Source organism: Punica granatum, chromosome 4, assembly GCF_007655135.1.
Source record: "Punica granatum isolate Tunisia-2019 chromosome 4, ASM765513v2, whole genome shotgun sequence".
NCBI classification, from domain to species: domain Eukaryota; kingdom Viridiplantae; phylum Streptophyta; class Magnoliopsida; order Myrtales; family Lythraceae; genus Punica; species Punica granatum.
In genome coordinates, this window is record NC_045130.1 from 18070308 (window position 1) to 18081831 (window position 11524).

Here is an 11524-nt window from a genome sequence, read left to right on the forward strand (position 1 = left end):
TCCGTCCACCCAGTTCCGCTATGTCGAGGGAGGAATCGAAATCAGAGGAGGGTTCGAGCACTTCAGCTTCGAGTTTACTCTATATGAGATATGTCGATGGCTTGAGATTATAATAAGTGAAGGGAGGTTTCATGACCAAAATTGAGGGCATTTTCGGGTTTTCACGACTTTTTCCGAATGGACAATACCTATTTCCAGACATTCAAGGGAGGTTTCATATTCCATATGAGAGTCGGATTCCTATTATGATCTTGAATACCTATTCCACATTTTCAGGTTCCCAAACGTCAAAATGTGTATTCCATACGGAATACGCAGGGAATGGAGTACCATTTCATGCAAACCAAACATGCCCTAAGAATGCAAGGGACCAGATGATATAAAGGAATGCAGGTTCGGTATATCATTGAACTTCGTAAACGTACCATAAGTCGAAGGAGTCTCTATATCTACTTCCTATGAAGAAGTCCCGAAGAAGTTCCTTGTGACCAAAATTGAACGATGATCGCAATCGCATTTTCAGGTTTTCCTCAAAATATGATCAAGGTTTACTGAAATTACTGAAATTAAGATCCATTGTATTTTTTTTCGGCGTGTACTCTAATATTCGGAAGCTCAATGGGATATGATTAATCTAGTTCAAGTTGGGTCGGTCTATTAAGGGGTAAAGCTCTTTCTGTATGGATTTTTTTCATTTACAAGACTCGAACCGAGACCTTACTTAAAGGCAACAATCACCGAACCGCTTGAACCAATCCATATTGGTACCTAACTAATATCCATTAGTATTTGATGCCAGGACTCATGGGGCCATTGGCCGGTGAATCCAGAAATAGTTGGGAGAGCTAACCTTTTCCAATCCCTTGTGGGACAAGTTGGATCAATTAATTAACACTAGACCAAAATTGAGGAAACATCTTGTGTTGCACATTCTCTTTAACATTTTAGGCCACGATTTCCCGGTTCGTACAAGATGCCACGGCACAAGCTAATAATTACTCGATACATCAGCACAAGTAGTTATATAAATAATCTGTCACAAAATTTTGTTTAACAAAAATAAATAAAATTTTCCATTGAGTCTTATAAATAATATCACGTTCCACGTAAGACTTTCCAAAGTGAGCAATCTGAAGTGATGAATCAACTCGCCTATTTTGATGCAACTTCAGAAGCTATTATCATGAAGATAAACTTCTGATTATAGAAATCTATATTGTCAATATAGCTTAAAGCGATAATCACTCCCAATTTAGAACCGTTGGGTCAACTTCAAAATGTCCACGGGTCCACCTGTAGAATCAAATTAAAAATGGCTTCCAGATATTCACCCAAAAAAAAAAAAAGCTTCTAGATTGATGCATGGCCACTTGCAGTGACCAAATTAAGAACCCTTTGATGTAATCATCGTGCCTTAAGGTAGCTGGGGTTTCCGTCTCAATTTGTATGAAGACATTGTTAAGGATGAAAAACCTTGCTGCGGTGGTTTCTATAGCCTGGGCGTACAATATCAGTGACATAATTACTCACTCGGGTCTTCAAGGAAGGATCAGTTCAACTTGATTAAGTTCGGCATCACGGGTTAGGTTGGCCTAGTCGAGCTTCTGAGGGTGCTCTTTTTGCTTTCCATATCACAGATAGATTTGTAAGTAATGTCGGGGTTGAATTAGTTTGGGACCTAATGTGAATGCGAAGAAGGAAAAATTTTGGGATCCGTTGGATCCTAATAATTGGAAGAGACAAGGGGGCTTTGGGTTGGTTAAGCAAGCAATAAGAAGGGAAATTAAAATAAAAGCGCAAAAGTGGCTCTTTTACTATATCGAGGATTGCACGCCATTTCAATTTTCATCATAATTAGTATGCACGGGTTGGGGTGGACACCAAAAGCAAGAGATGATACAATTTGACTTCCCATCATATCATATCATAGTAGTAAAAAAGCAAGAATTTTCTAGTGGTGGGACGGCATGTATGTTAGTGCCATTTTCGCAACGTGCAAATTAATATGAAATAGTTGCAATTTCTTTTTAAAATAATTTTCTATAAATGCTTGTATTTGGTGGATCCCCATCCTTTTATATATTGGCACATATTCGTGAATAAATGAAAGGTCGGTAGCATGTTCGTTCTGTTAGGACTAGGAGGTCGGAATCTATGTATGATCAGGTATCGGAATTAGATCTCACATTGTCAATAGAATCGCGAATTTATTGTAGTTAGAATCTTTCATAATAATCGAATATTTTCTTTTACGGTGGGACATAATAATCCAATGTTCATTAATCAAAGCAGGAAAGTACAATGCGTAAGAAGGAAGGATCAATTTCCCCTTTAATGCCTTAATTAAACTCGATCGTTTTAGCAAGAAGGAAGAGACAGAGGAGGAAACGGGTGGAAACTCAAAGTCAAGTCGCAGTTTGATGTATTTATCAACAGTCAAAGGCAAATATTAGAAGCACGATGGACGACATAGACTTATCTTATACGGCGCCGCGTCGTACCCAAAGCAGGGGGATGAACTAATTAGAAATGTCTTTAATTTTGAATTTTGAGCAGTAAACAGTTTCTTTTTCTGCCCGAGTATGAATGAACTATTTATCAAATATATATATATATATATATATATGTATATATGTTTCAAGTGAAATTTCTTGCAATTCTTTATCAATAAACTTTTTTTTTCTTTCTGGGCTCAAACACTTTGTTTGAAAATAATAAAAAAAAGGATTTATTATATGATATAATCTAATGTTGATAGATATTTTTTAATTTATTCTAACGTCATTTTTTTATCTGAGATATCTCAACGTTGTCATTTTTATTGGCAAATGATATATGTTCGAATCGTGCATAGCGATGCCATTGTATATTATTCATCGGAAACATAATGGCGAATTTTAAAAGAGAGCATGGTTCTGTTCCTTGGAGAGAAGGGCAATGGAGAATCGTACTAGAAAAGACTCCAATTAGCCCGGAGGGCTTCGAAAACTGCAGAAGGAAGATGATAGATCGTCGCTTTCCGGGACCACACTACGTACCTTCTCGTGACCCGCTCCGTAGTATATACGTGTCAACACCTTCACCCACTGAAATCAACCCGCATCATGCCCTCACCCCAGTCTCGCATCAAAATCACCCTCCTCTTAGTCGCATCCGAGGTCGGCATGTAAATGAAAGAAAATTAATAATTGAAAGAATTTTTCTTTACTTGAAGATAAATAAGTCGAGATTGATCGAATTTTTGGATATCATATAGTGCATTGAAAGAAATATGAGAAGACCCAAGATTTGAACCGAGGGATGGGAGTTCTTCGAGATAAGGGTGGCAATATGTAACGTGTCGTGTTTAAACAGATCGCGTCTAAACGGATTCGTGTCAAAAAACTCTAAATCCGAATACGACACATTTCATAAACGTGTCAAGATTTTCAAATACGAACACAACACGTTTAATTACAGGTTGACACGGATTCAACATGTTTATCCCGTTTAACTAAGCGTGTCTAAATATGTATGTACATCTACCTACGCGATATGATACTATTACATTTATATATATATATATTATACCTACATGATATGACATAATTAACTTTAATTACGTGTTATTACACGATCGACATGATAAAAACAATATAAAGGAGTTATTTATATAAATAAATATAGATGATTTTAGTGTACTTTCTTCTACAAATTGATACAATACATGAAACAAATTGATTATTACGTTAACACATAATATAAACTGATTTAATCGTGTCTAAATGAGTTACAAGAATTGAATCCGTTTAAATACGTTTATTTATCGTGTCTAAACGAATTTGATCTATTTAGACACAAAACACATTTAGCTTTAACCAAAACCTTCTTAACTCCGTGTCATATCCATATCGTATTATCGTTTCATGTCAAATACTATCAGTCCTACTTCGGAACAGACAGGAAGGTAAAATCCTGCACTATCAAATACAGAGAACAAATGTAACCAGCTTGGTCAAAAGAATTAATATATAATCGGTAGATTTCCCTAGATTGACACGTATACAAGTAATTTTCTTCACGACTAAATATATAAATATACTAGTCGCACATATTTACACGAATATATATTCAATAGGGTTGATAATTTTTTTTTTTACATTTTAGTAATTCTAATATGAACTTTTTTTAACTTAAAATGAACGAACTTTCGATTTGATAACAGTTCTAGCACGACGTCAAATTTTTCATTAATTTGAATGGAATCGAGGTCACAGATGGCGCAGGCAACCGTAATAGCAAGAGGCATCGGCGACTCCAATCTAGGGTGATGGTCAGGGTAGTGGCTCCACTCGTCGGAATTGGGAGAATCCCTAATTTGAGAGTTCTCCCAATTCCGACAAGTGGAGCCACGACTCTGGCCATCACCCCTCGATTGAGTCGTCGGCACCCTCTATGGTCTTGATTTCGTCCAAATTAATGAAAAATTTAATGCCATGTTATAACTGTTATCAAATCGAAAGTTTGTGCATTTTTAGGTTAAAGAAAAATATTCGTATTAAAATTATTAAAAATGAAAATTTTGTATTTTTTTTATTGACCCTTCCATTTATTCTACATATAATATGAATATGATAATTGTTCATCAAATATAACCACCTAATTTAATAAATTGGAACGGAATTGGGATCGGAGAGAAGTCAGTTCAATTAACCTAACTAATATTTTTTCCAGAACCCGAGCTGCGAGGGATGGACCTCGGGAACCGGGCACTAATACTCGAGCACGCGTCGGAGGCAGCAATGAATAGGGGCAGGGCAGGGTCGGTCCAATAAGTTGATAATGGCCACCGCCACCACCACCATTAAATCCACCATCGAAATGAAGTCGTATGCAATGCAATTGCATTGACTCCCTTCACTTAACTTCCACCCCCCCCCCCCCCCCCTCTCTCTCTCTCTCTCTCTCTCTCTCTCTCTATGTATAGTCGTAGCAGCAGGCAGTATAGTAATGGTGGAGGCAATTGCAGTGCAATTTAAAGTGGCAATTGCAGATGGATGGAAGGTGCACTTAATAAAATGGGTTAATAATAATAATAATAAAAGCATGAAATTTGTTCATTGCACGAACTTTATTTTTTTGACAAAAAAAAGTACGAATTTTAATTTTTTTTATCAAGTTATGCATTTGTATCATTTTCCATCAATTTTGTTGACGTGATGAAAAATGGTAACTATGTGGCGAATTGTATCACGTCATGTTAATAAAAATAATAAAAAATCTAAATAAAAATAAAAAAGAGAGAAACGCTTTGATCGGAAAAAGGGTAATGGCCATAGTTACCCCAATCAGGGGGTGGTGACCGGGATCGAAGCTCTACCCGCCGAAATCGGGAGAATCTCCAAAGGTGATGGCTACGATCGAGGCGCCACCCCACTGAAATAGGGAGAACCTCCAATTTGAGAATTCTTCTGATTCCGTCCATCCACCACTCCTCTAATTAGGTTTGTCAATGCCTTTTAGGGTCATTGACGACTCCAACCGAGGGGCGGTGGCTCACTCTTTGTTCGATAAATGTCTTTCTCACTTTTTTTGCTTTAATTATTTTAAATTTTTTATTGAAACGACATGACATCATTTACATTATTTTTACATCAAGTCAGCAAAATGGATGAAAAATGACACAAATGTCAAACGTGATAAAAAAAATCAAAATTGATGTCTTTTTTTGTTAAAAATAAAATAAAATTTGTGTGAAAATTAAAAAATGATCCAAATTGATGCTTTTTTATTGGGTCATTAATTCTAATAAAAAATCTGTGCGTCCCCCACCTTCCCGCTCTCCCGCCCTTCCATTCCACTCACTCATTCATTCCCCACTTCTCCTTTTTTCCACATAATGGACGATCCTGATTGCCCCCACCACTTCCTTCCCCGATCATGATACTGAACCACCTCTCTGCCCCCCGCGCACCCATCATCTGTCCCCTCCCACAACCAAATTCCCTTTTTCACATACTAATCCACATGCAATTCGAGCAATGAAATGAAACGAAACATCACGAGCCACGAGAATTTGTCTAAAACACGCTTAACATACGTCTACAGGTTCTTTCTTTTGTTGTTTGACAAGAGATATAGCAGTGCCGTATCCGTACGGCGGAACCGGACCGGTCTATATATCCATTCTTAAGTTGGAATGCATGCATTCATTTCGCTGTACGTACGGTGAACATATTAATGAATGGGTCGACTCGGGACGCACATCGGATTCTGGACAGTGTACCGATTCTTAGTCATGCAACGAGATTAATTGTCGACCAACGTTTCTATTTGCTGGTGCAGAATGAAGAGAGCATGAACATGAGGTGCTATTTCGATCATCTACCTTACAAAACTTTGTAGTTCAGCTAACAACAACCCGTTTGAGCTAAGCAATAACAAATTAGACACAGAATTTGTGAAGGCTTGCATTTATACAAAGATGATGGGCAGTAGGTGTATGGATAGATAGTGCAGCTTGTAATTTCCAAGACATGTCATTTCAGCAAATTAATACCACAACCACTTGACTAGAGCAAACCCAATACAAAAATTATTCCCCCCCCCCCCAAAAAAAAAAAAGACAAGAAGAATGTATGTGCTGAATCATCCAATTGTGTCATGTGATTCTACCATTGTACATGATTTCAATCATGTAATTTGCCACGGTCCTCTACTTTTAGATGATGCATCAACTGCGCAACAAACAAGAACAACCCGAAAACTATTCCAATGTGAACTCCGCAATGTACGGTAAAATTCGGTATTGTATGGATATATGTACTTTACAGAGAAGCTAGAAATCAGCATTGAAATACAATCTCTTCTACTCTATTCGATCAGTCCGTCCTTCTGCTCTGTATATGCGTAAAATGTTATTCTAGCATTAAGCCACGTATCGCGATCCCATGGCGCTGTACGGTAAAAATCTGAGGTGAATAGGGGCAAAACGGTACTTTCACGGTAAGAAAAGGATTTTACCGCTACCACAGCCTGTGTCATGCGTCAGTGTCAACTGTCACCAGTACCGATCAACGGTTGTAGGCGACCCTCCCGAAATCGGTGAGCTTGCGGGACCGGTTGCCGGAGCACGACGCCGTCGTCGACAGGTACGGCTTCCCCGGGACCCTGATTTCCCCGGAGACGCCACTCTCCGACTGCAGGCCTACTCCCTTCTGGTTCCACTGCCTGCTCGGACTAGCCCTCACCAGGGGACTCAAGCAGAAGGCCATGCTGGAAGCGCTCTTCGTGCGCCCCGCACGTTTCCGCCGCACTGAAGCCGGAGTGACTGCCATGACCGGCGTCCTCCGCCATCCTTGTTGCGATGACTCCGACGAGTATCCACTTTCTAAGTGGTCGTCCAATTCGAATCCTCTCTCCGGAGACATCCCGCGGTTCGATATCCGGCATGGCCGACGGCCGGCTTGAGAGCTGGTGATGTCCCCATTCGCCTGCTGCTTCCGGCGGCGGCGTGGGAGGAATGAGAGCCAGGACGCAGAGTACGACGACGAGGACGACGCCTGGCAGGAATCGCGGTGAGGAGAAATCCTAGGGTCTGAATTCGAGCAAACCGAGGGGTCCGAGTTGATCTTATCGGATCTGGATCTGAACAGATTCACGAACCGCGAGAGCTTGCTCTGCTTCTTCTCCGAGGGGAGGAAGCTGCAGGTAGCGCTGAACGTGGGGCCAACCTGCGGAGTACTGTAGAATCGCCGGTGGTAGTTGTCAGACTTCCGGCGGCTGACGTAGGGGGAGACGGAGCGGGGGAAGGCCGGCTGGGGAGGTTGGGGTTCGGGTCTCCGGCGATCGTCTGAAGAGCGGGAATGGGAGTGAGCCAGCTGCCGGGCGAGGGCGAGAGCCTCATCGGCACGGGCCTGCTCGTCGATGAGTTGAAGGAGGCGCTCACGGAGACACGAGGCGCAGACGCCGGCGGCGCTGCTCAGGTCAGTAGGATGCTTTTTACACCTCATTTACTCGGAATTCTGTGCTTCAGTGCCTCAATTGGGGCGTACAAGTGGCGGAATTAAGGATCCGTTGGGAGCGTTCGGCGGCGGTGCGGCCGCGGAGGGGAGCAGCGCCGGTGAATTATGACCACGAGAAGGCTCCTGTCGTCTTCTCGGATTCCGAGAGAGAGAGAGAGAGAGAGAGAGAGAGAGGGAGAGGGAGGGAGGGAGGGAGGGAGGGATGTGGGATGAGTGTGGTGGTTTGGAGCTGATTAAAAATAATTGGGTAGGGACCTTTACACACTTTACATGGATAGTATTGCCTGCATTGCATCTTCTTATTCTTAAGTTGTCATTTATATTTATATTTAATTATTTATTTTCATTCATTATATGGGAAGTCATATATGCATTGCTTTTTCCCTTCGCGGTTGAAAATGGTTTTTTTTTTGTTTAATTACAAAATACAGCCTGTTTAATTTTTCCGGCGGTCTTAATTGGGGTGGTGATGGCCGATGTCAGGCCCGGCACTGGCTATCACCGTCCCTCTCCGTTGCCTACCTTTGCACTTCTTCATATGGCATGCTTCGCAAATTCGAAGAAAATAGGAATGTTCCGATCTTTTCACATATAATTCATTATCCTAATTGGGGTCATTCCTACCTCTTAATAAGATTGTTTTGTTAATGCAAAATCGTATCATGTTCCAGTGGTTATCTCATTCCGGCCTCTGCCAAATACAAAGATACGGATTTCTTAAATTCTATTCCGTCCCAATATCTGAGCGACAAAACATTCCTAGAGGAATTATTCTAACATGTGCCTTACAAACACGTAATAAATTACCATACTTAAACGTGAACATGTATATCGATTTGAAAGTAAATATTCATTTCTAATTACTCAAGAAAAAGAAAATGAACGTACTTGATTTAGGGAGAATCACTTTACTTATCCGATGGGCAAATTCATAAGGCATATTTTCTTCAATATGGAAGAAACTATATTAAATTTTGGGTTAATCACTTAAAAAAGTACCGCTTTTGTATTTTTTTTTCAAATATAGCGTGACATGTTAAAAACAATACAGAGAGACACAATATTTGCATTTTTTTCCTAAATATAGCGCGACTTTTGGGAGAATAGCAAAGAAAGATACGACTTTTATATTTTTTATAAATATAGCATGACTTAAAAAATAGCGCAAAAATGCATGATCTTCTTTTTGAACATGCTAGAATCGTAATTAAATATGAAGATCGTGCCTTTATGTATTATTTTTCAAAGGTCATGTTATATTTAGAAAAAAGTACAAAGATCGTGCATTTCCGTGCTACTCTCCAAAGTTTGTGCTATATTTTAAAAAAATGTAAAATCTTGTATTTATGTGCTATTTTCTAAAAAGTATACTATACTTAGATTAGATAAAATGTAAATGTCATGTTTTTTTTAGGTGATTAACTCATAAATTTTTTTAAGCAAGATCATGATTTTCTGTAATAAAATAGATTGGTTGATTGACTCCTTTTTGTCGTGTCCATGTATGGGAGGATTAATTAAAATCTTCTTAAGAAATGAGATTCTATAATGCACTGGATTTTCGGTGACAAAGTACGAATGACTTTCCCAGTAAAATTTTTGAAAGAAATTGACAGGTCATCATTATCGCAAAAAAAGGGGAAGAAAAAACAAATAAATGAATTTCTCTACATGGAAAAGAAAGCTTAGTTGACTTTCTTAATCCGAGCTGGATCCTGATTATAACCGGGCCCGAAATTTTTATTTGCCGGAGAGGGGCTGATTTTCTTACCTCTTTATTCATTTGCATCCTTTCCCCCCGGTTTACTTTCCCAAAATTTTCCTCATTCCATATTTTCTATTTCCGGGCGACATTTTAATTTTCTTAGCTAATGACCATAATCTGACATCATCCTTTCGTCCCTTGCTGTCTGGCTCTTACTCTTTTGTGCTATCCAAACTTACCTAATCTTCCTTAACATACCGTTAAAGGTCTTCCCGAGACTGTCAGATCAACATGAACCCCATCCTTTTACACTGATGCAACAGTCCCAACAGGGCACTGGATAAGTTTTATGTACTTTAACCACTTGTTCTATTCTAGGCCCGCGCATCGCATCGGCATACTAGAGACTCGTGCGAAGCAAATGCGTAACTTGTTGCTTGGACTTTGAATACAAATTCAAATGGAGAGACGTTGAATCGAATATGGTGTTTAAGTAGAAGACCCTCGTCTATTTAGAAGAATGTGACACCTAAAGTGACTCCAAAAACTAAGACTTTAGACATAGACATACGCTTTTAATTAATTCATCCAAAACAAAAGAAAAACTTAAGACAAATCCTTAACAAACTCTAAGCAGACTACATACAAATAGTGTGGACGACTAGCTATGGAAATGTACTGTGAATGCAACCATAGAAAAGCCGGTGAAATTATTTATCGAATTCAAATAAGTCGGGAAATATAGAGTAATATAAAGACAAGGACTATTCTAATATGGTCCAGGCGGAATTCACGACTTGCTCCTTTCATATATGATGGATAAGATAAGATGGGATGATGAGAATATCAATATTTATACCATGATTATGATCTTTTCTATTTGTATAATGATCCGCTTAAGAAGAGATCTATTCGTACTACCGTTGATGATGATGACGATGATGATTGGACCAAGTAATTTCATAACAAAAAAACAATGATAATCTTGCTAATTAAAGATGGGCGATTGCTGTGTGATGACGGCAATCTGATTAACAAGCGGCAGTTACGCCAACAGAATTAAAATAATGCAAAACTATCGGGTCAAATAGTGTCGCATAATTAATTGATTTAATAGCTTAACTAGAACTGGAATTAACAATTAAATAAATTATTCTTTGTCATATACGAGCCCACATTAGATTTTTTTTTCTCCTCTTATTGAAAAGGTCAGGCATTCGGTGCTATTCGAGTTCTTTTTTTTTTTTTTACTTTCTATTTTATAAAGGAGGCTTGTCATCTTAATTCAGAAAAATAGGAATCTACTGCATGCCTTGATATGTCAACAAGGCGTTAGATTTTGTATTCAAGCCTATAATCTACTATCATATACCCAGTTTACTTTTCATTAATCGGTTCACATGGCACGTGGTCTTCGAGTGGCTTGAATTAATCTAGAGAGTTATATTCTCAGTGATCGATCTCAATCTGTTTTAATCGATCAAATCAATTTTTATTTTTGCTGCGCTGCGGCTGATAAAAAATTATTGATAGGTTGAAACTAGGAGTAGGGAATGGACTTTAAAAGTGATAGGACAAATTTCCGTATATGTGCACCTGCCTGGAAATCAAATACAACACAATGGGACTTTATTTACAAGAAAAATAGGGGATACTAAAGAAAAAAGGAATTTACAATTTGGGCTCACATAAAATTGTCCTCAATTTATTTTTTTCTTTTTCTGGAAAATAATATTCCAACCAAGATTTTTTTTTTTTGGGTGAATCTCCAACCAATATTTTGGATCTGGGTTAGGGGGTGAGCCCGGTCCCACCC

At 38.9% G+C, this 11524-nt stretch overlaps 1 protein-coding gene across 1 annotated transcript; it reads right to left on the reverse strand.

Annotated features, from left to right (window-relative positions):
* Positions 1–6502: 6502 nt before the first annotated feature.
* Positions 6503–8223, reverse strand: LOC116202279. Its single transcript, XM_031533779.1, has one exon. The coding sequence runs from the start codon at positions 7989–7991 to the stop codon at positions 7053–7055; it is 939 nt and encodes a 312-aa protein (XP_031389639.1). The 5' UTR covers positions 7992–8223; the 3' UTR covers positions 6503–7052.
* Between the last annotated feature and the right edge of the window lie 3301 nt (positions 8224–11524).